This window comes from Carettochelys insculpta, chromosome 6, assembly GCF_033958435.1.
Source record: "Carettochelys insculpta isolate YL-2023 chromosome 6, ASM3395843v1, whole genome shotgun sequence".
In the NCBI taxonomy this organism is placed as follows: domain Eukaryota; kingdom Metazoa; phylum Chordata; order Testudines; family Carettochelyidae; genus Carettochelys; species Carettochelys insculpta.
Genome location: NC_134142.1, coordinates 126,293,748 through 126,317,215, shown reverse-complemented (window position 1 = coordinate 126,317,215; position 23,468 = coordinate 126,293,748). Strand labels below are relative to the sequence as shown.

Here is a 23,468-nt window from a genome sequence, read left to right as displayed (position 1 = left end):
AGGCGGGTGGTGAAGCACTGGAATGTGTTGCCGAGAGAGGTGGTGGATTCTCCATCCCTTGAGGTTTTTAAGTCGCGGCTGGACAAGGTCCTGGCTGGGATAACTTAGTGGGGGTTGATCCTGCTTGAAGCAGGGGACTGGACTAGATGACCTCCTGAGGTCCCTTCCAGCCCTGGGATTCTGTGTTCCCACCATAAACCGGAGGAAGCATCTGTGAGCCAGGCAGATCGTTATATGAAGGTATGCGTCTGGCAAATTGAGGGCTGCGAACCAATCCCCGATGCCCAGTCCAGCACTTATGGAGGCAACAGGAATCATCTTGAAGCGCTGTTTGTGTGGGAAGTGATTTAACACCCATAGGTCCAAGATGGGTGTCCATCCCTCTGTCTTTTTCTCCGTAAGGAAGTAACGCAAGCAAAAGCCTTTCCCTCTGAATTCATGAGGTACTCACTCCACCGCTCCTCTCACAAGGAGGTGGTTGACCTCTCATTTTAACAGGGTCTTGTGAGAGGGGTCCCTGAAGAGGGCCAGCGTGGGCAGAGCAGTGGGTGGTATTGCACAGAATGGGATGGCAAAACCCGCTGAGACTATTTCCAGCACTCACTTGTCTGTAGTGATCATGGACAACTGATGGTAAAAGGGGCATAGCTGATAACGAAAGAGATGCTGAGCCAGTGGGTCACATTGGACCATGGAGATGATAGCACAGTCCCCGATGGAAGAGTCAAAAGTTGCTGCCTTGGGTTTTGCAGCGGTGGAATGTGCTGTTGTTGGTTTACACCTTCCAGATGGCCTGTGGGGCTGTTTGGATTGATCGCAGACCCTCTGCTGATAAGACTGCTGCTGGTACGGGTAACTGTATTGTTAATAATATGGGTAATCTCTCTTCTTTTTGTACGGTGGAGTTTACATCCCTGAGGTTCTCAGTGTTGGTCAAGAACCTTCACTGGAATGCAGCACAGTATCTGGAGCTAAAAGCAATAATTTGCTTTTGTCAAAAGGCAGGTCTTCAACCTGAGTCTGCAATTCTTCAGGTGCCCTGGAGGTCTGGAGCCAGGGTATTCGCCTCATGAGCGCCGCTGTCGCCGTGGAACATGCAGCAGTGCCAGTGATGTCCAAGGCTACCTGTACTCCCGTACAAGAGGCTGCATAATCCTCTGGGACAAGTGCCTCAAGAATAGGTTTCTTGGAACCTGGTAAGTGATCCATGAGGGTCGTTAGTTATCCAAGTTCTCGTTAGACAAATACACAGCTTAGGTAGCCATGCACAGTAAGAGGGTAGAAAAGGCATCAACTTTTCTCCCAAACAGCTCCAGCCTTTTGCCATCCTTGTTGGAGATTGTGGATTTATACTGGGGAGCCTCAGACCTCCGCTGTGATGACTCTACCACTAGAGAGTTAGGGTAAGGACGGCTAAATGAAAATTCCATCCCCTGGGGAGGCACAAACCACTTTTTAGTCTGACCTCTTGTTAGTGGCTGGGATGGAGACAGGGGGTTGCCAGATGTTACTGGCTGCCTCCGTTACAGCATCATCTAGTGGGATGGCGATCTTGGAGGATGCTGGAGGTCTCAAGTTCTTTAAAAGTTTGTGCTGTTTTTCTGGGACTTCAGCTATCTGAATGTCTTGACTCTGAACTACTCTTTTAAACTGTTCCTGAAAGAGTCTTAAACCATCAGGAGGGGAAGAATTCGCCTGTCTGGTAAGTTTCCTTGCGTTCCTCTGAGCCCTCGGTTGGTCCTCAACCGGTTCCAACAGAGCGAGAACTATGGATTGGGCCTGTGGAGATGGAAGTGACGGCGGAGGTGGAGAGTAGCTGAACGCCTGTACCCGTGTCTGCATTCGGGAGAGAGATCTTGAGATCGGCAGGGCTAGCAGCATTGCTCTGGTGACCCTGTAGGTGGGAGGGTACCAGCATACACGAGTATCTGGGGGTGAGGAGCGAGAGATGGAGCGTCTCCAGTGCTCATGATGCTGATCAGAGCAAGGCAGGTATGACAACCTGCAAGACGGTGGGGTGAAAGGGACCTGTGGTAACCATGGCTGCAGGTATGGTGTGGTCGCTCTAAGAGAGGCGGTGGTCTCAGGAACGGCACCAGAGGAGATATTGGACATTGAAGTGATGGCACCATGGGAGAGCATGGAGACCTGAGTTGAGGAGAGAACGTCAGAATTGGTGAATGAGGTGATGGGCTACAATGCAGAGTCTTGGCTGGTGCCTCTTCCGGTTCCCTCTGGGAGTTGGTGCCCATCAGCACCGTATGCAGTGCCAGATAAGCTAGTGCCGTACCTGGTGCTGAGACTGTTGGTTCTGCTGGCTCAGGTGCTGCCAGTGCCAGGGACATGGTGTGTGGTGCTGCTGGTACTTCCGGTGCCAACTGACCTTTAGCATTGGCACCAGCAAGCTCCGTGAACCCGTTGGTTCCCAGTGGGATTCTTGCATCAGCACAGGTGGAGCCACTTCCCTAGGCTTAGAGCGCTTGTCCTCCTCCCTCAGAGAGGAAGCTCGGCTCTCAGTGCAACTCACCTGCTCACCACATGAAATGGGCAGACGGAATCAGAGATCATTTCTTTTGCTTATGGCCTTCCGGGGAGGCCAATGAGGCTGCTCGGCGTTCTGACCCACTGCCGTGCCTTCAGGTGTTGACTAGTCCACAGTATCAGGCTGGAGAGCTCTTTAACAAGAATCACTCTCAGTCTCACTTCTCTGTCTCTCTGAGCTCGTGTTGTAAGTGACAATAATGTGGGCACTTCTGAGGCTCACTGGACTCTCCTAAACAGCGTATGCACTGAGTGTAACAAGAAGTCCTGTGGCACCTTATAGCTATAGATGCATCTGACGAAGCAGGTCTTTGCCCACAAAAGCTCATGCTCCAAAATATCTGTTAGTCTATAAGGTGCTGCAGGACGACTTCTTGTTCTCAAAGACACACACTTGTACGCATTCAGAGTGGCCATCACACTTTTTAAAATCTGACACAGGCATTTCAACAGAACAATAGAGCTGTTAACAGCTGAGCTCTTGGAACTGCAATGAAGCAGCAACACAACTATTAAAGGTACTAGCCACTAGAGAACTGGTTATACAAACAACTTGTCTTTTTTTTATACTCTAACTAGTAAATACAAAACTACAACTGTCAGAGACTTGGTAAGAGCTAGGAACAACAAACAACAAAGATCAAAAATTACTTTTCGGACACCCTGTGCTGCTGAGGAGCATAGGAGAAACCCGTCTGCTGCCAAGGGCACTTGAGAGGAACTGGCTCAGACTGGATCAGGCACAAGACTGGAAGTGCACGAAGGGCCCGATGGGCTTCTGTGCATGTGTGATCCAAGCAGCTACTGGTTTGCAAATCTCCGATCTGCAGCGCTGGGGGTCGCCCGACACCTGATATGGCACATCCACGGAAACCACTCGAAGAAGTGTGGGGTCTGGCGCCCCTGGGCCACACCTGCCACTGTCGGACTAACAGGCTTGTGGAGAGGTTCAATGGGATTCTGAAGCAAATGCTAAGAACCTTCATGAACCAGCACCCACCAGACTGGGACAAGCACTTACACCTCCTGCTGTTCCCATGCAAGGGAAGTTCCCCAGGAATCCACGGGGTTCTCCCTGTCTGAGCTGCTGTATGGAAGGAGGGTGCAGGGACCCCTGGACTTGCTAAGAGACAAGTGGGAGAGGAAGGTCTCTCCCGAAGCGGAGTTGTTGGAGGAGTACGTATTGGCCTTATGAGAAACGCTCGCCAAGCTCATGGGCCTGGCTAGGAAGAACCTGTTCAGGGCCCAAAGGAAGCGAAAAGTCTGGTATGACCACAACGCCCAGGCCCCAGCCTACGCCACTGGGACCAAGTGATGGTTCTTAGAACATAAAAATTGCCATGATTGGATCAGACCAAAGGTCCGTCTAGCCCAGCATCCTGTCTGCTGACAGTGGCCAGTGCCCCAGAGGGGGTGGACAGAAAACAACGACGAAGCAACTTGTCTCCTGCCATCCTTCTCCAGCCTCTGACAAACAGAGGCCAGGGACACCCTTCCTATAACAGCCGTTTATGGACCTAACCTCCATGAATTTATCTTGCTCTTCTTTGAACTCTCATAGTTCTAGCCTTCACAGCCTCCTCTGGCACGGAGTTCCACAGGCTGGCTGTGTGCTGTGTGCAAAAGAACCATGAGGAGGAAGGAGAAAGCTTGTTCTTCTTGGCCTCTGAGGATAGAACAAGGAGCAACGGGTTTAAACTGCAGAGAGGTTGAGGTTGGACATTTATAGGAAAAAGTTCCTAACTGTCAGGGTGATCAAACAGTGGAATAAATTGCCTGGGGAGGTTGTGGAATCTCCATCGCTGGAGATATTTAAGAACAGGTTAGATAGATGTCTATCAGGGATGGTTTAGACAGTACTTGGTCCTGCCATGAGGGCAGGGGGCTGGACTCGATGGCCTCGAGGTGCCTTCCAGTCCTAGTGTTCTATGATTCTTCTATTAGTTTTAAACCTACTACCCATTAATTTCATTTGGTGTCCTCTTGTTCTTACATTATGGGAACAAGTAAATAACTTTGCTTTATTCCCCTCTCCACACTGCTCACGATTTTATATACCTCTGTCCTACCTCCCCTGAGTCTCCTCTTTCCTAAATTGAGAAGTCGCAGTCTCTTTAACCTCTTCTCATATGGGACCTGTTCCAAACCCCTAGTCATTTTAGTTGCCCTTTTCTGAACCTTTTTTAATGCCAAAATATCTTTTTTTGAGGTGAGGAGACCACATGTGTACGCAGTATTCGAGACGTACCATAGGTTTATAAAAGGGCAGTAAAATATTCTTATTTTCTATCCCTTTTTTAATAATTCCTAACACCCTGTTTGTTTTCTTTACTGGTGCTGTACACTGTGTGGATGTTTTCAGAGAACTGCTCACAATAACCCCCATATCTCTTTCCTCATCAGTTGTAGCTAAATTAGCCCCCATCATACCAAATGTACACTTGGGGTTATTTTTTCCAATGCGCATTACTTTGCACTTATCCACATTTAATGTCATTTGCCATTTTGTTGCCCAGTCACTCAGTTTGGTGAGATCTTCCTGAAGTTCTTCACAGTCTGCTTCCATCTTGACTATTTTGAGCAGTTTAGTATCGCCGCAAACTTTACCCCCTCACTGCTTCCCCCTTTCTGTAGATCATCTATGAATAAGTTGAATAGGATTGGTCCTAGGACTGACCCTTGGGAAACACCACTCGTTACCCTTCTCCGTTCAGAAAATTTACCATTTATTCCTACTCTTGGTTTCCTGTCTTTTAACCAGTTCTCAGTCCATGAAAGGATCTTCCCTCTTATCCCATAACAACCTAATTTACACTAGAGCCTTTGGTGAGGGACTTTGCCAAATCCTTTCTGGAAATCTAAGTATACTGTACCTACTGGATCCCTCTTGTGTGCATGTGTGTTAACCCCTTCAAAGAATTCCAATAGATTAGTAAGACAGGATTTCCCTTTACAGAAACTATGTTGACTTTTCCCCAACAAATTATGTTCTTCTACGTGCCTGAATTTTATTCTTTACTATTATTTCAACTAATTTGCCCAGTACTGACATTAGACTTACCGGTCTGTAATTGCCAGGGTCGCCGCTAGAGCCCTTTTTAAATACTGGTGTTATGTTAGCTGTCTTCCAGTCCTTGGGTACAGAAACTGATTTAAAGGATAGGTTGAAAACCAAAGTTAATAATTCCGCAATTTTACATTTGAGTTCTCTCAGAACCCTTGGGAGAATGCCATCTGGTCCCGGTGATTTGTTACTGTTAAGTTTTTCTATTTGTTCCAAAACTTCCTCTAATGACACTCTTATACCCATGCTGTGGAACAAGCTGCCTGTGACAGTCCCTTCAAGGTTGTCAAACAACTAAATTAGGTGAACTCTGTGGTGGAATTGTCGAACCGGGCTCACAGCCACCGGCTGCACCACGAGAACATGATGAAACTGTACTGGGACAGGGACAACTTGGTGCTGGCCATGTGCAGGCACTGGGAGAGTCAGGGGGATACATGTTGTGGGGTGCAGGGGTCCCCAAGCTCTACACCCCATCCGGCGGCAGGAGTGACTCTCATTGTGAAGGTTTATTCGGCGACAGGGACACAGTGCGGTACGGAGGTATCAGCACAGCAGCCAGATGTGCTCTGTCCAACCCATGTTGGGGGGTGGGGATCCCCCCAAAGGGATGCAAGGCCTGGAAGCCCTGGCTGGGGTCCGGCCTGCCCTGTTCCACTCCAGCCTCCTGCACACTAGCTGCTCACCCTTTTCAAATTCCATCCCAGCTGGGCCCTTGTCCGGCACTGGGAGAGCAAAGCTACAAATCACACATGTGCACCCCGCTGCATCATGCAGGGGCTGCGAACTGCGGGGCCAGGAGCCGCACGGTGGGGGGGCTGCAAGGTAGGGAGCCAGGAGCTGCACAGTTGGTGGCCGCGAGGTTGGGGCCTGGGAGCTGTGAGGTGGGGGGGCCAGAAGGTGGGGACTGGAAGCCGTGAAGTAGGGCACGATGAGGGGCAGGGAGCTGCACAGTGGGGGGGCCAAGAGGTAGGTGCTGGGAGGTGGGGCGCCACGGGGGTCAGGGAGCTGCACAGTGGGGGACCAGGAGGTGGGGGCCGGGAGCCAGGGCTCCACGGTGGGGGGCCAGGGGCCAGAGCACCGCGGAGGGCCAGGAGCTCTGAGGTGGGGCACCAAGGGGGGCAGTAAGCTGCATGGTGGGGGGCCAGGAGGTGGGTGCCGGGAGGTGGGGCGCCAGGGAGGTCAGGGAGCTGCACAGTGGGAGGCCAGGAGGTGGGGGCCGGGAGCTGGGGCACCGTGGGGGGCAGGGAGCTGCATGGTGGGGGGCCAGGAGCCAGGGGCTGGGAGCCGGGGCATTGTGGGGCACCATGGGGGGCTGGGAGCTGCACGGTGGGTGCCAGGAGGTGGGGAGCCACAGGGGGCTGGGAGCTGTATGGTGGGTGCTGGGAGGTGGAGCGCCACAGGGGGCCGGGAGGTGGGGGCAGAGTACCTGTGGATCATGTTGTGGCAGTGCAGGTAGGCCAGGCCCTGCAGCGCCCCGTGCGTGATGGCCGCGATCTCCACCTCTTGCAGCGGCTTCTTGTGCACTGGAGGCAGAGGGAGGGTGAGTAGCTCCCCGAGCCACGGCTCCCCCTCCCGCTGCCCAGCACTCACCCTCCAGCAGGTCAGAGGCCGAGCCCAGGCAGTATTCCATCACCAGCTGTGGGGGGAGAAGAGGGGCAGTGAGTCTGGCAGGGCCCCAGTGCCGCCGCCCCAGCCCTGAGCCCGGCACTCACCCAGGCCGTGTGCTCCCGCAGGTAGCAGCCCTTGTACTCGATGGTGTTGGGATGCTGCAACTTCTGCAGGAACTTCACCTCCTTGATGATGTCCTGCCATTTCTGAGAGAGCTGCGCGTCAGGGCAGGCAGGGAGCCCGGACCCAGCTCAGGGAGGGGTGGGGGGCCTAGTGCTTAGAGCAGGAGCTTGGAGCCAGACTCCTGGGTTCTCTGGCAGGGAGCCGGGCTGTGGGCGTCTCTCCCAGCACGGCTCCCCGCAGCTCCCACGGACCAGGCGCTCACCTCGCTGGACTGCTTCCCGCTGTACGACATCTTCTTGATGGCCACCACCTCGCTGCTGCGCATGTCGCGGGCCTGCAGGCAGAGGGAGCTGAGCAGGGGGAGCCCCCAACGGCCAGACCAGCAGGAGGCTCCCATGGAGCGTAGGGGCCCATGCAGAGAAAGAGGTAGGGAAGGGGCTGCCATGTGTCCGGCGCTCCCTGCGGGCTCTGGAAGCCATTGCAGGGCCCAGGGCAGCTGCTGCCCCACACGGTGTGCTGGGGGGGGACGTGCGAGGGGTCTGAGGTAGCCCTGAATCTGCGTGTGCTGCTCACACGGCTGCAGCAGGCCTGGGGGTGAAGCTGCAGCATCTGGCTCCCCGGCTGGGGCAGACCAGGGTCAGGGTGAGAGGGGAGGGGTGACCCCTGCCCCAGCCAGGACCTTGGGCTGAACAATGGGGTGGAACCAGGCCCAGAGACTCAGGCGCGTCGATGGGATGCAGCCACGGAGGCGAGGGAGAGGGGCAGGCCCAGCTCAGAAAGTGGAGGCTCTCCGGGATCCACCAATGGCAGTTTGCTGCAGCAGCCCAGCTGGCTGGGGCGGGGCGGCCCCCCAAGGCGCTGGGGGGCGGGAAGAAAGGGCTTTGGCCCTGGACACAAAGGGTGACGGCAGTGCCCATCTGGGATCTCCTGTCCCTGCCCAGCACATGGAGCCAGCAGCCCAGACCTCCAACACGACGTGAGGCGACCGGACTTTCCTGCTCCAGCAGAGCGAGCCCCAGTCACAGCCGTGCCACCCTCAGGCTCTCCTCTCTACCCAGCTCTTTCTTTGGGCCCACACCCTGAGGGCTGGGGAGCGTGCGGCTCGCTGAGACCCACGGACCAGGGCCGGGCCCTTGGGGGTCTGCGCAGTGATGGGTGGCATGGCCTCCCACCTTGGCCTGCTCAGCCCAGGGCTGGGAGCTCAGTCCTTCAGGGGCCACTGGGCACAGAGATGAAACCCTGCCAGGGATGGTGCCAGGTCCTGGTGGGAGGGCACCAGGCAGGACTCCAGGACCTTGGAAGGGAGTCCAGCAGCAATGGAGTGGGCCACATGCCGCCCCCCGCCCTCCCTGGACTCCCGCAGGGCAGTCTGTGACCGGCGCTCGGACGTACTAGGCCGCGTGCCGCCCCTCCCCCTCCCTGGGCTCCTGCCGGGCAGTCTGTGACCGGCGCTCAGACGTACTGGGCCGCATGCCGCCCCTCCCCCTCCCTGGGCTCCCGCCGGGCAGTCTGTGACTGGCGCTCGGACGTACTAGGCTGCGTGCCGCCCCTCCCGGTCACTGCTGCGACCCTGGAAAGCAGCAGGACTCAGCGGGGGCAGTGCAGCAGAGCCGCTTGGGCCGCAGGCTGCCCAGCCTGGGAGGAGAGGGCCCAGGGCAGGGCCCACAGCCACTCACAAAGTAGACGGCCCCAAAGCTGCCATGGCCAATCTCGCGCAAATCCACGAACAGCTTCTCCGGGTCCTCCTTGAAGAAGAGTTCGGCCACCTCGGGATCCTTGAGGCTGCCAGCCCGGGCGTTGGATGGCATGGCCGCGGCTGGGGGGCTGCCCTGGCACCTCGCTCTGCTCCTGCAAGGGGTGCACCATCCATCACTCCACTGGGGTCAGGAGCTCTGCCCCAGCACCGCCCCGCTCCCCTCCTCCCCGCGAGCCAGGAGAGGGCCCAGGAGTCCTGCTCTCGGCCCCGTGTGGGTCTAAGCGGCGCCCCCCGCCCCTGAACTGGGGGAAAAGGCAGGTGCCCAGGCTCTCAGCCCCCATCCTGCCAGGCCCAGTGGCCGGCTCACAGGGCTGGACACTGTGGTTGGGGTGCCAGGTTGCTCAAGGGCTGAGGGGACAGCTGGGAACTCCTGGATGCACCAGGTGAGGGGGGATCCCTTACCCCTTTTCTCCCCGCAGCCCCAGCCCAGCTGGTGGTGCTGAGAACTGAAGTCAGGGGGATCACGCCCAGCCCCCCAGCAGATGACAGGCTGCCCCAAGGCGCTGTCTCTGCCCTGCCCTGCCCTGCGGAGGGCCCAGCTGACTCAGGGAGGCGATGGGGCCTCTGGGCAGCCAGGCAGGGCCCACACCCCACTCCAGCTGTGGCTGGGAGGAGGCACGTTAGCGTGGGCACTGGCAAAATCCCACCAAGAGCTACTCCAATGCCACCTCATTCAGCACAGCCCTCCCCAGACCCCAGGGAGCTGGACACCTGGGTTCTGTCCCTGGCTCAAGGAGCAGGGGGCTGGTGGTTGGAATGCGGGGGCTGGGAGCCAGGACGCCTGGGTTCTCCCCATGGCTCTAGGAGAGGACGGGGCTGGTGGTTGGAGTGTGGGGGCTGGGAGCCAGGACACCTGGGTTCTCCCTACGGCTCCAGGACAGGATGGGGCTGGTGGTTACTGTGTGGGGGCTGGGAGGCAGGACACCTGGGTTCTCCCTGTGGCTCTGGGAGAGGACAGGGGCTGGTGGTTAGTGTGTGGGGGCTGGGAGCCACGACACCTGGGTTCTCCCTATAGCTCCAGGAGAGGACAGGGGCTGGTGGTTGGAGTGTGGGGGCTGGGAGCCAGGACACCTGGGTTCTCTCCCCAGCCCTACAGCTGAATCACAGCTGCTTACAAAACTCCTTTTCCCAACCGCCCCAGAGGGAAGAGGCCCCATGTTCCATTCCCAACCCCGGCCTCTACCTGGAGCCAATAGAACCAGAGTCCTCTGGGGGTCCCCAACCCAGATCAAGTTGCCACCTGAGAGCACAGAAGGAGACAGCCCAGCCCCCCAGGCCTCAGCCCTGCCCTGCCCCTCAGAGTCCCAAACCCTGTCCTGGGCCAGCCCAGCCCGCCTTGCATAGCCCCCGCAAACCCCACAGAGCCAGCGCCCCAGCCCCTCCACTGGGCTGGGTTAGCCTGGCCATAGCCTCCAGAGCCCCACAGCCCCTGCAGGGCCAGCCAGGCCATAGCCTCCAGAGCCCCAGCAGGGCCAGCCTGGTCATAGCCTCCAGAGCCCCACAGCTCCTGCAGGGCCAGCCAGGCCATAGCCTCCAGAGCCCCAGCAGGGCCAGCCTGGTCATAGCCTCCAGAGCCCCACAGCCCCTGCAGGGCCAGCTGGGCTGTAGCCTCCAGAGCCCCACAGCTCATTCCCTGCCCCCATCCTCAACCTCTCCAGCCCCAGGCCCTCCAAGCCACCTTTGCATCTCGCTCTCCAATCTGGCCCTTCCTCTGCACGACACCCAACCCAAGCCCCTGCATGTCGCACCCCCTTCCTCCCCTACTGTTTACCCCTCATCCCTGCTGACTCCCAGTCCTTCCCCCACCCGCTCCCCTGACACCAGTGCCCCTGTGTGGCCCTGCTGCCCCAGCCCATCTCTTCATGGCCCCGACATATGGGGCTGTCTCACCAGCGCTTGGCAGTGTCTTCTCCCTTGGGGCTCCAGCTCCAGGTTTTGCAACGGGGGGGCAGCAGCCCCAACAGCCTCTGCCCACCCCACGCAGAGGGACACGTGCTGGGCTCTGCAGGGTGGGGGTCCTGCCACCTCTCAGCCCACTGGCCTCCACTGCTGCTGGGGAGAGCCGACTCCGCAGGGGCTCCTCAGCCCCCTCCCCCTGGGGGGGGTGCACACACCCTCTCGGCCTCCAGCCCCTCCCAGCAGACGGCTCCTGGGGGAATCCCAGTGTCTCCCTGCTGCTCAGTGTACGGGCCCCACGGGGGGGCGGGAGCCTGACAGGGGCATTGGGGCTCAGCGCGCCGGGAGCCGGAGGGCAGAAGCTAGGCAGAGCCTGCACAGGAGAGGCGCGCGGGGCCCAGCAGCGGGCTTGGGGGGCTGACAGGCCCGGGGTCTTCAGGAGGGACCTATAGGATCCGGAGGGATGGGGGCCTGGGAGGGACCTATAGGGCCGAGGGGTCTGGGGGGCTGACGGGGCCAGGGGAGCTCCGGGAGGGACCTACAGGGGCTGGGAGGGACCTATAGGGACCGGGGCTCTGTAGGGTCGGGGAGCTCCGGGGGGCTCTGTAGGCCCTGGGGGGGCTGGGAGGGACCTATAGGGGCCGGGGGGCTCCGGCGGTCTCTGCAGCCCGGGGCCGTGGTCCCGGCTGTCTCCGGCCCCCTTCCTCCCTCCCTCCCCGCTGTCTCCGCGCCACCCGCCCCGCCTCCGGCCGGTCGCGGCTGCTCCCCCAATCCAAGATGGCGTCCAATGCAGGAGCCAAACCGGAACCAGGGCAGCGGGGCCGCAGTGCACATGCGCATGGGAGGAGCCCGCCCAAAGACCCCAGGAGGGAGCAGGACGCACGCGCCTCAGGGGCGCGGGCCGGGGAACGTGCGCGTGACGGACCGTTGGCGGAGACGGACAACCATAACGGGGAGTTAGGGCTGCGCATGCGCACATGTAAAGCGGCCCATTCCGGAACTCGACAACCCCGGAGGGCGGGCGCGCCACAGGAGCGATCCGTAGGCGCAGACGGGGACGCGGCCCCCGCGTGCCTGACGTACGGAGCAAGTGGTTCTGATTGGAGGGTCCCGCCCATCCCGCGCTGTGGAGAGAGAGGGCGGAGACCAAGGAGCGGTAACGTCCGATTGGACGAGACCCCGTGGCCACGGAGGGCACGGATTGGTCCACTAGAGTAACGGCTGTGGGGGCGTGGCTAAAGAGCTGCACGGCGGGCTCCGATTGGAAGCGGGGAAATGTATTGTGATTGGCGCGGAGAGCCTGAAGGGGGCGGGCGCGTGAACAACCTGTCAGCTTCTGTTACCCGCGCAGCCTCGGGCTGGCGCGTGCGCACAAAGGCGGAAAACAGGGTCAGGCACCAGAGCGCCCGTTAACCTCCCGCGCGCTACGAGAGGGCGGGGCTTGGTTGGTCGGGCTGCGTCCCCGGGCTCTGCCCCGCGCACGGGCCCGGCCGCTACCGCCCTTCCGCAGCAGCCCGCGGACCTCTCACCACTTCCGGGAGCCGCGAAGGGAGCGGAGCGCGAAGCCCGCTCCACGCCCCGTCAGCCGCGCCCGCTCCCCTGGGAGCCCCGCCCACTCCCCAGAGAGCCCCGCCCACTCCTGCTCCCCCTGGGAGCCCCGCCCACTCCCCTGGGAGCCCCGCGCCCCTGAGAGCCCCGCCCACTCCCCTGGGAGCCCCGCGCCCCTGAGAGCCCCGCCCACTCCCCTGGGAGCCCCGCGCCCCTGAGAGCCCCGCCCACTCCCCTGAGAGCCCCGCCCACTCCTGCTCCCCCTCGGAGCCCCGCCCACTCCCCTAGGAGCCCCGCGCCCCTGGGAGCCCCGCCCACTCCTGCTCCCCCTGGGAGCCCCGCCCACTCCCCTGGGAGCCCCGCGCCCCTGAGAGCCCCGCCCACTCCCCTGGGAGCCCCGCGCCCCTGAGAGCCCCGCCCACTCCCCTGAGAGCCCCGCCCACTCCTGCTCCCCCTCGGAGCCCCGCCCACTCCCCTAGGAGCCCCGCGCCCCTGGGAGCCCCGCCCACTCCTGCTCCCCCTGGGAGCCCCGCCCACTCCCCTGGGAGCCCCTGAGTCTATCGGAGAGACAAACGAGCCGTCCAGAAGCGCTTCAGCGCCTGCCGGAATAGCGTCTCGGGCGATGAGCTGCCATGGGCCAGACCGGCTCCTGCAGCCCCGAGCCGGACCCGCGCGGACTCGTAGCACGCGAGGCAGAACAGGCTGGGTACCCAGCCCGCGCGGGTCCGGGTCCGGGTCCGGGTCCGGGCTGCAGGAGCCGGTCTGGCCCATGGCAGCTCATCGCCCGAGACGCTATTCCGGCAGGCGCTGAAGCGCTTCTGGACGGCTCGTTTCTTTTGGTAGTAAGTAGACTGGCCCGGCTTCCTCGCTGTTTCTGTCGGAGAGGCGTCATGTCTTATGGCAGGTGATGGGTCAGGTGTATTTTCTAACCGTTTGCAGCTCGTGTGAATGTAATACAGTCTTTTCGTTGCGGATGTAATCCTGCACACGTGATAGCTGCACAACTACTGATAGTTCAGACACGTTGAGAAGAGACTCGCCTGGCCAAGAGGGAAGCTGCTGAGGAAAGCAGAGCAGGGAGAAAAGCCAAAGCAGGTGGAGGAGGGAAGGACAGTGGGTTTGGCAGTGAACACGCAAAGCCAGGTGTTAGGACGCCTGGACTCTCTGGCAAGCTCGGCACACTCCCTGCTGCCAGTTTCATCATCTCTGGAAATGGGGCTAAGTTACCCCCCTGCGAAATCAGGAGTTCCCGCCGGGCTGGGCTGGGGCTGGCCGGAACTGCCGTGAGCCGAGGGAAAGAACCAGGCAGTGTCTGAGGGGCCCAGAGCTGGCCGTAAGTCGCAACATTTCCACTGTCCAGGCTTGGCTGGGTCAGTCGCTGTCACCAGGACTGACAGGCACTTCGGCTGATTTCCTGCACTTCCCTCTCCCCTTTGTACGGGGGGCACAGAGTGAACCCCTCCCCCACCCGGTTCCCACTGCTACACAAGGCAGCACAGGCCAATGCTGCTTTTCCTGCAGAGGGAGCAGAGAGAGGGCCCTTGAGAATTGCACTGCCCCCCTGCACTGTCCCCTGGGGCCCTTGAGCATTGCACTGCCCCCCCACACTGCCCCCTGGGGCCCTTGAGCATTGCACTGCTCCCCCCCACACTGCCCCCTGGGGCCCTTGAGAATTGCACTGCCCCCCCATGCACTGCCCCCTGGGGCCCTTGAGCATTGCACTGCCCACCCATGCACTGCCCCCTGGGGCCCTTGAGCAATGCACTGACCCCCCCCATGCACTGCCCCCTGGGGCCCTTGAGCATTGCACTGCCCCCCCTGCACTCTCCCCTGGGGCCCTTGAGCATTGCACTGCTCCCCCCCACACTGCCCCCTGGGGCCCTTGAGAATTGCACTGCCCCCCCATGCACTGCCCCCTGGGGCCCTTGAGCATTGCACTGCCCACCCATGCACTGCCCCCTGGGGCCCTTGAGCAATGCACTGACCCCCCCCCATGCACTGCCCCCTGGGGCCCTTGAGCATTGCACTGCCCCCCCTGCACTCTCCCCTGGGGCCCTTGAGCATTGCACTGCTCCCCCCCACACTGCCCCCTGGGGCCCTTGAGAATTGCACTGCCCCCCCATGCACTGCCCCCTGGGGCCCTTGAGCAATGCACTGCCCACCCATGCACTGCCCCCTGGGGCCCTTGAGCAATGCACTGACCCCCCCCCCCATGCAGTGCTCCCTAGAGCCCTTGAGAATTGCACTGCCCCCCCATGCACTGCCCCCTGGAGCCCTTGAGCATTGCAGTGACCCCCCCCCATGCAGTGCTCCCTAGGGCCCTTGAGAATTGCACTGCCCCCCCCATGCACTGCCCCCTGGAGCCCTTGAGCATTGCAGTGACCCCCCCCCATGCAGTGCTCCCTGGGACCCTTGAGAATTGCACTGCCCCCCAGCGCCTTTGAGGGCTGCACTGCTTCCCAGGGCCCTGAGGCTTGCATTGACCCCCTCCCATACTCCCATCCATATAACTCTGCCTCACCCTCCTCTGTCCCTTGCTCTGCCCCCAACAGCTCCCCACCTGCAGCTGCTGCAGCCATGCGCGCCCCCACCTCCACCCATGTGAGTTTCAAGTTGAGCTCCTCAGAGCGGTCACGTGCCATTCCCTGGCAAGCCTGAGCAGCAGGGGAGCTGAGTGGGCAGTGCTGGGGGGAGAGCTTCCTGCCCCCCAGAAGTACTCCTGGGCTGCAGGGGAGTGTTTGGCCCCAGGTTGCTCCTAGGAAAAGAATGAAAGACAAAAGGAAAAAAAAAAAAAACAAGCCAAGACTTGCTCCTCCCTTTCATGGGGGGGCAGTGGGTGGGACTCAGCCCAGAGGAGAAAACTTACACCCCACTGCTTTGCCTTGACTCCCTCTACCCCTTGTACGCTCTGCTGCCTGCCTGGGAAAGCCTGGGCGGGAGGGGAGGGAGGCCGGCTGGCAAAACCTACTCTTTTCTCACTGGGCATGGAAAGAAAGCCAGAGAACCTGCACCCTGGGCCGCGGCAGGCGAGCGGGGGGACCGGGAATGGGAGTGACCCGACAGGCAGCAGCCCAACAAAACCACTGGCCAGTCCCATCGAGCCCCTGAGCTCTCAGAAAACACACACTTCCACGAGCCCCAAAGGAGAAGGAGCAGCCCCCAGTGCCAGCGGCAGGCAGAGCAAGGCCCCCCCTTTCCTTGCCCCTTGGCTGAACGGGTTTTCTTCTTCACAGCTTCTTTCCTGGTGGTTTTCCCTGTGCAGACCTTTCCCCCCTCCCTCCTCTTTTGCCGCCTTTTCCCTTCTCTCCCTTTTCTGTTTGCAGCTCCCAGGGCAGGGAGCAGGCACATCACAAGCACCGGCGAGGACCTGCTTTTCCCCTGTAGACCCAGACGCCCACCCCTTCCCCTTTCTCCCAGCCTCTCGCACAAAGCTTCTCTCAGGGTTAGCCTTCCCCAGCTCCTTGGTCTCTGGGCTTCATCATCATCAAATGTGGGCCCAGCACCCGTGGGTGTCCGCTGCCTCCCTCGCCATTTCCTGCCATCTGTCCCTGTCCAGTGCAGAGTGGCTTGGTTTCTGCAGACTAGCTCCGCACCAATCTACTACATCACCCACCCATTCTCTGCGGGGTCTGCCTCTCCTATTCCACCCATCCATACCACGGCCTTGATTTTCCTTCCTCGTTCATTCTGCAAACTCGCCCGAATAGCTGTAACTTGTGTTGTACAACCTTCTGCAGCAGGTTCTCTTTTGGCCGTATCTTCCTATAGAATTCCTCGTTGGGGACCTTCTGCAGCAGGTTCATGTTCTGTCGTTGAGCTTTCTCCGCTATCGATCTTCGTGCCAATAGCTGCTGGCTGGTACTTCTATCTGTCCTGAGCCCTGCTTGCTCGGCTGCTCCATGTTCTGTCTGCGATCTCAGTCTCTGCATCACTCACATCATCAGCTCCTTGCCTAGATGATTAGTTAGGACAATTGTTCTGCAGTTCTTGCACTCCAGTGCTCTTCCTTTCCTGGGTATTCACTAGCACAGATCTTGTCCGTCCCTTAGGCACTTTCTCTTCTTTCCAGGCTATATCACGTAGTCGGTGTATTTGCTGAGTCATACTTTCTTCACAGTATTTGATCATCTCTCCTGTGATCTGATCGTTTCCAGGGCTCTTGCTGTTGTTTAGTCATTTCTCTGCTCTTCCCTGCAAAATCACCAGTGACAGCCAAGTCCCCAGACAGCTCTGGCACAAAAAGGCCAGCCGAACAAGGGGCTTGCAGCCTCTAACAGCAGGAAGAAGGGGAGTGGGCCAGTAGCCACAGGGGCTGGGATAGGAGTTTGTTCCACCCTCCGCCTCCTCGGGCTGGCCGTGCCCGGCCCGTGCATATTAAAACCACAGGGAGCCTGTCTCTCTGTGCAAGTGGCAGGAGTTCCTCCAGTTGTCTGTGTCTGCCTGGGCGGCCACACTTAGATGTTTCACTAACATCTAGGTGGGGGCCCCAGGACAGCGTGTGTGACTTGCCTGGCAAAGAGGGTTGGTTTGGCTGCTGCTCCTTGCCCAGGCGTGACTGGCTTTGAAGGGAGAGAATGCTTTTTCAACACAAGTCCTGTGGAAGTATAACGTTGTATAAGTATAACGTTGTATAAGGGGACATGCTGGATACATTTGTATATGAGAGGGACATGTCAAAACATGTTACAAAGTATCTGAGGGAGCACACGTAGGGACAGTTAGCTTTTGAATGGAGAAGCAATTAAGATGGAGCCAGCACGTCTAAGAAGCAGGCATCAGAATGGAAGGTGTGAAGGGCAATTAGTTAAGTTAACTGGAAGCTGTTAAAGGAGATTGTTACGGGTGGCAGGTAATTGAAGATACGTGACTGGTCTCAGGGATCTCGAAGGGTGGTGACTAAAATCTTTTCTTCTTTTGTCTGTAACTTCTCTGTAACTTGTTCTCCAAAAACAACTGTATAAATTAAGAGACACAAGCCCCACTCAGGGGGCTCACTTCTAAATGTATTAGCAGAGCGGCTTTGCTAATAAAACAGAGTGGTCTGATAAATTGTGAGTCTGAGTCAAACTTTGACAGTCCTTAGGAGTTCGGTAGCTATGGGGAACTCAATAGTTTTTTCCCAAGTATTAAGGGCGACTGTACTAATGGGTGCACGTTTCCCTCGAGCCCAGTTGTGTAAGTTGTAATTAGAGTTGGATTTCTAGATGAGTGATCTGGGAAGGGGTATTTGAACCACTCGGCTCCAGCCCTTATCTTAAGCTGGCCCTACCCTGGGGAATGGGAGACCTACCTAGGCTGTGACTGCAAAGTGGGGGAGCAGGGGGTGCCCCACAGGCAGCAACTAGGAAACAAACAGGCACCATGTGGCCTGGGCATCTCTGGGGGCGGAAGGGTGTGGCGAACTGTATAAAGTTAGCATAACTAACATGGCTTCTGTAAGGCGAAGTGCCCACGTGATTGGCTCCGCTTGCTGACTCTGCTTGCTGGCAGAGAAGCTGACCATAGTACGACCCCACTCAGGAATGAACAGCACGACCTGCAAGGAGCTGGAAGGAACTGGATCTAACTGAACTAGTAACAGAGAGGGAGCCGTGCTAGTCTATACACTATCAAAACAAAAAGCAGTCAAGTAGCACTTTAAGGACTAGCAAAATGGTTTATTAGGTGAGCTTTCGTGGGACAGACCCACTTCTTCAGACCATAGCCAGACCAGACCAGACTCAATATTTAAGACACAGAGAACCAAAAACGGTAAGCAAGGAGGACAAATCAGAAAAAGATAATCAAGGTGAGCAAATCAGAGAGTGGAGGGGTGGGGGGAAGGTCAAGAATTCTAATTCTAAATCTAGGGTCTGCTCAGCCCTGCCCCCGTGTGGGACGCTGCCCCCTCGTTTTCTCCCTGCCCCAGGAGCTGCTCCCTTTTATTCTCTGGGCCTTCCTGCAGACTCAGGCACGGTTGGGCCTAGCACATCCCATTTATTCCACGAGGCAGGCCCCAGACATGCGCTGGCCCCTGCCCGGAGCCTCTCTCCTGCATGGACGTACCAGCCAGAGAGCACCCTGGCTCGCCGACGGGAGGGGAGGGGAGGGGAGCTCGGAGCTGGGGGCTGGAGCCAGGAGCCCTGGGTCCCACCCTGGCTTGCCGAGGGGACGGGGGAGGGGAGCTGGGGCCCAGACCCCATGTCCACCCCTGGCTCTCGCAAGGGAAGACCATGGGAAGGCCAAGCCAGCCCCTAGAGTCTCCCCCTGCTATCGCGGGGGGCCGGCTGGCAGAGGCCGGCCGTGCACAGTAGCAGAGCGCACAGGCAGAGCGTGCTGAGGCCGGCCAGCAGGAGGCGCTGGCTGCACAGGTGGCGGTCCTCCTGTGGGCGCAGACAGAGACAGGGTGAGGGGGGCGGCTCCTCTCCACTCCCCTTGGAGAACTCCCCCCCAGTGGCGTCCCCCTGCCACGCGACCCATCTCCACCTCGCCCTGCCCCCGCCCCAGCTCTGCCCCGGCAGGGGAACCCCCCCGGCCCCCCGGCACAGCTCCTCCCCGGCAGGGGAACCCCTCCGTCCCCTGGTACGGCTCCTCCCCGGCAGGGGAACCCCTCCGTCCCCGCCCCACCCCCCAGCATGGCTCCTCCCCGGCAGGGGAACCCCTTTGTTGCCATGCGCTGTGAAACGCCCCAGCAGGGGAACCACGAGCACTCTGCCCCTTACCAGTGTCAGCATGGTGGTCAGGTTGGGGTTGGGCTGGTAGTGGGGCTGGTAGCAGGACCCCGGCTCCTCCTGGGATGGGCCAGCCAGATCCCCCACAGTGCAGTGGGGTGGTGTCCTGCAACCAGAGCACATGGGGCAGTGAAGGGTTAACAATCCCAGAGTCCCTCCCTCCTGGCCCTTGCTCCTCACCTGGTCTGTGGCAGCAGGGAGCGGGGTCCTGCTAGGCTCAGACAGCTGCCCTGGGAGGTGGGATCGGGGGGCCAGGGGGTGATGGCCACCATATGGATCGGCTGCTTTGCGTCTGGACCTGTGGGGCGAAGGGGGTCAGTGTGATGGGGCAGAGTCTCCTGCCTGGGGAGCCACTGACCCACAGACAAATCGTTCCAGCGCAAGCCCCCCAGCGGCGCAGGGGGTGCATACCTGGCGCAGTTCTGGGCATGGCATGGGCTGTAGGGAGCCGCATGCACTTCACCCAGGGGCTGTAGTTTCCAGCCAATGGGCGTGAGGGGGATGGTGCTCACGGGGCGTTTCCCTGCAAGGCGCACAGCCCCAGCAGAGCCCACAACGCTCAGGCCCCCGTCACCACTCACGGTGCCCCACATGGCTGGAGCTCCGGTGCCGGCATGTGCTGCTGTGAGGGTCGGGGTCTGACCCTGAGGGCTGGATGGTGCCTGTGCTAAGCCGGCGGCGGAGCGGCTATGGGGAGCTTGCAGGGGCGGCACACGTTGAAGGGCTGTAGAACTAAACCCAACCCCACCTGGGGAAAGGCCGTGTGGCAGGGTGGGGCCAGGAGAGGGACACACAGGAGTGAAAACCCAGCGGAGCCGGAGCGGACAATCCCGGTGGCAGCAGCTGAGCAGTGGGCTGCCCCAAGTCGCTCGGGGCCAGCTGATCCTACGCTGGGCTCCCTTCACAAGCCCTTCTCCACCCAGGGCAAGGGGGGGAAGGAGAGTTTGGGAGGCGCATAAGGAGAGGGAAGGAGACTCAGAGGAACGCCAGAGACCACAAAAGAGCAGAGGAGCCTCAGCGACCCAGGGGCTGGGCTGCCCCAACCAGAGGCTGTGAGGAACTGCTCAGCCGGAGGAGCCAAGCCAAGGAGGGGACTTGCTGCCACGGCTACCACTAGCTTAATGGGACCTGACCCTGGTGGGCTAATAACGTCCTCCAGAAAATGACGGGAGATGATGTGGAGGCGAACCTCTGGCTTTCGAGAGCACGGCCACACGGGAAGGTTGGCCCCAAGACTAGTGGGCCAGCATGCTGGCACCATTCCAGTGTGGGGAGGCCCTGGCGGCCTGCTTTGACATGCCTGAGGAGGCAGCTGCCCAATACGCCCCGCTGAAGACAGAAATCCTGGCCAGATCTGGGGTGACCACGGCTGTCAGAGCCCAGCGCTTTCACGAGGGGAGGTACCGAGAGGGGAAAACACCGAGGTCCCACAAAGGTGGCTATGACCTGAGACCTATGCACCAGAGAAGACTGCGGAGATTGTGGTACTGGACCGATATATGTGGGAACTTCCACCCGATCCGCAAGGATGGGTTAGCCGGAACGACCCTCCCGCCGATTGAAGAGATGGTGGCGCTTGTAGAGACAGCTCTCTGCCTGGAGCCTCTCCCTCCCTCCCCTAGGGAAGACGCTGGGCCGGCCAAAGGAGCCAGTCTTACCCCTAAGGTCCGCCCCTCCGAACCGCAGGTCAGGACAGGACGGGGGGTGGGAGGAAGGAGATGGGAGAGCAGTCAGAGGCTATGAAGGGACTGGGGGCTGCTGAAAAGGAGAGTCAGGAGGCCAGGCCAGGCAGCCCAAAGAATAGGTGGTGGCTGCGTACTGGCTATCGGTGTTATGCATATGGAGACATAGGACACACAGCAGGCCAGGGTCCACACGTCCAGGAGCCCATGCAGTGTGGCCTCAGGGATGGTGTATCAAGCCACAGGGCCCCACCCATGGTGGGTGTAGCGAAACCCCCCCACCCGTATACTCAGATAGGGAAGGTGAATGCGGTGGAGACCATGGCCCTGGGGGACTCAAGAAGAGCAATCACCCTAGTCTCAGGGCAGCCCGTGGGGCAGGACCAGCTGTCCCAGGCAAAGCACGCAGGGTATCCTGTGTACATGGGGACGGGAACTATTACGCAGTCATCCCTGTACAGATAGAGGTCCAGGGGAATTTGGCCACGGTGCCAGTGGGGGTGGGCCCAAGGCTCCCCTACCCAGTAGTGATTGGGCGGGACTTTCCTGCATTCGGTAGTTTACTGCCCAAAAGGAATGGCAGAATACAGGAAGCTTCCCCCGTCTTCCGGGAGTTCACCCAGGACCTGTTCTCTGCACCCGGGAAGCCCCACAAGCACCTGGCACCCGGATCCGGGCAGGAAACTTGAGGCAAGCCCAAGCTGGGGGGGAGTACAGGAGGTGGGAGGGCCGAAGCCTGGGCCCAGCACCACCAAACCCCCCAGGCCAGAAGAGGAGGAGGACCCCCTTTAACTCGAGAAGTTGGGAGCCCCCCTCCAAGAGTTTTGTGAAGGACCAAACTGATGACCCAGTGAATCAAAACATACGTAAAGTATCAAAACAAAACGCAGTCAAGTAGCACTTTAAAGACTAGCAAAATAGTTTATTAGGTGAGCTTTCGTGGGACAGACCCACTTCTTCAGACCATAGCCAGACCAGAACAGACTCAATATTTAAGGCACAGAGAACCAAAAACAGTAAGCAAGGAGGACAAATCAGAAAAAGATAATCAAGGTGAGCAAATGAGAGAGTGGAGGGGTGGGGGGCGGGGGAAGATCAAGAATTAGATTGAGTGAAGTATGCAGACGAGCCCCTATAGTGACTCAGAAAGTTCACATCCCGGTTCAAACCATGTGTTAATGTTCCGAATTTGAATATAAATGTCAATTCGTCCGCTTCCCTTTCTACAAAAGAGCGATAATTTCTCTTCAGTAACACACGTACCTTGAGGTCATTTACAGAATGGCCCATTCCATTAAAATGTTGACTAACTGGTTTGTGGATCTGGAGTGTTTTAATGTCTGTTTTGTGCCCGTTGACCCTTTGTCTAAGGGAGTTAGAAGTCTGTCCAATATACAAAGCATCTGGGCATTGTTGACACATGATGGCATATATGATGGTAGTAGAGGAGCATGAGAAAGTGCCTGTGATTCTGTGAGTAAGCTGCTTAGGTCCAGTGATGGTATTTCCAGAGAAGGTATGTGGACAAAGCTGGCAGCGGGCTTTGTTGCAGGGAAAGTTTCCAGGACTGGTGTTCCCGGGGTATAGACTGTGGCTGTTAGTGAGGATCCTCATGAGGTTGGGAGGTTGTCTGTAGGAGAGAACAGGCATGTCACCCAGGGTCTTCTGGAGTGTGGCATCCTGATTAAGAATAGGTTGTAGGTCTTTAATAATTCGTTGCAGTATTATTAAAGACCTACAACCTATCCTTAATCAGGATGCCACACTCCAGAAGACCCTGGGTGACAGATCTGTTCTCTCCTACAGACACCTCCCAACCTCATGAGGATCCTCACTAACAGCCACAGTCTATACCCCGGGAACACCAGTCCTGGAAACTTTCCCTGCAACAAAGCCCACTGCCAGCTTTGTCCACATACCTTCTCTGGAAATACCATCACTGGACCTAACCAGGTTACTCACAGAATCACAGGCACTTTCTCATGCTCCCCTACTACCATCATATATGCCATCATGTGTCAACAATGCCCAGATGATTTGTATATTGGACAGACGTCTAACTCCCTTAGACAAAGGGTCAACGGGCACAAAACAGACATTAAAACACTCCAGATCCACAAACCAGTTAGTCAACATTTTAATGGAATGGGGCATTCTGTCAATGACCTAAAGCTATGTGTGTTACTGAAGAGGAATTATCGCTCTTTTGTAGAAAGGGAAGCGGACGAATTGACATTTATATTCAAATTCGGAACATTAACACATGGTTTAAATCAGGATGTGAACTTTCTGAGTCACTATAGGGGCTCGTCTGCATACTTCACTCAATCTAATTCTTGATCTTCCCCCGCCCCCCACCCCTCCACTCTCTCATTTGTTCACCTTGATTATCTTTTTCTGATTTGTCCTCCTTGCTTACTGTTTTTGGTTCTCTGTGCCTTAAATATTGAGTCTGGTCTGGTCTGGCTATGGTCTGAAGAAGTGGGTCTGTCCCACGAAAGCTCACCTAATAAACTATTTTGCTAGTCTTTAAAGTG

The 23,468-nt window shown here is 58.5% G+C and overlaps 2 protein-coding genes across 5 annotated transcripts in view; both read right to left on the bottom strand.

Moving 5' to 3' along the window:
* Nucleotides 1-11,794, bottom strand: part of TAOK2 (TAO kinase 2) — a 35,334-nt gene extending 23,540 nt beyond the window's left edge. Inside the window, exons 1-6 of one of the 4 annotated variants that reach the window (XM_074998370.1) lie at nucleotides 10,986-11,794; nucleotides 9,016-9,187; nucleotides 7,602-7,673; nucleotides 7,321-7,422; nucleotides 7,199-7,244; nucleotides 7,035-7,131 (exon numbers count right to left, since the gene is read on the bottom strand). In XM_074998370.1, coding sequence (XP_074854471.1) covers nucleotides 7,035-7,131; nucleotides 7,199-7,244; nucleotides 7,321-7,422; nucleotides 7,602-7,673; nucleotides 9,016-9,147 — 449 coding nt within the window. In that variant the 5' untranslated portion in view covers nucleotides 9,148-9,187; nucleotides 10,986-11,794. The remainder of the gene's footprint in view (nucleotides 1-7,034; nucleotides 7,132-7,198; nucleotides 7,245-7,320; nucleotides 7,423-7,601; nucleotides 7,674-9,015; nucleotides 9,188-10,985) is intronic. The other 3 variants (XM_074998371.1, XM_074998372.1, XM_074998373.1) reach the window with 3 other exon arrangements.
* Nucleotides 11,795-18,169: 6,375 nt separating this feature from the next.
* TMEM219 (transmembrane protein 219) overlaps nucleotides 18,170-23,468 on the bottom strand; it is a 30,749-nt gene continuing 25,450 nt past the window's right edge. The window contains exons 3-5 of the mRNA XM_074998446.1: nucleotides 19,430-19,547; nucleotides 19,241-19,355; nucleotides 18,170-18,901 (exon numbers count right to left, since the gene is read on the bottom strand). Of these exons, the coding sequence (XP_074854547.1) occupies nucleotides 18,773-18,901; nucleotides 19,241-19,355; nucleotides 19,430-19,547 (362 nt within the window). The 3' untranslated portion in view covers nucleotides 18,170-18,772. The remainder of the gene's footprint in view (nucleotides 18,902-19,240; nucleotides 19,356-19,429; nucleotides 19,548-23,468) is intronic.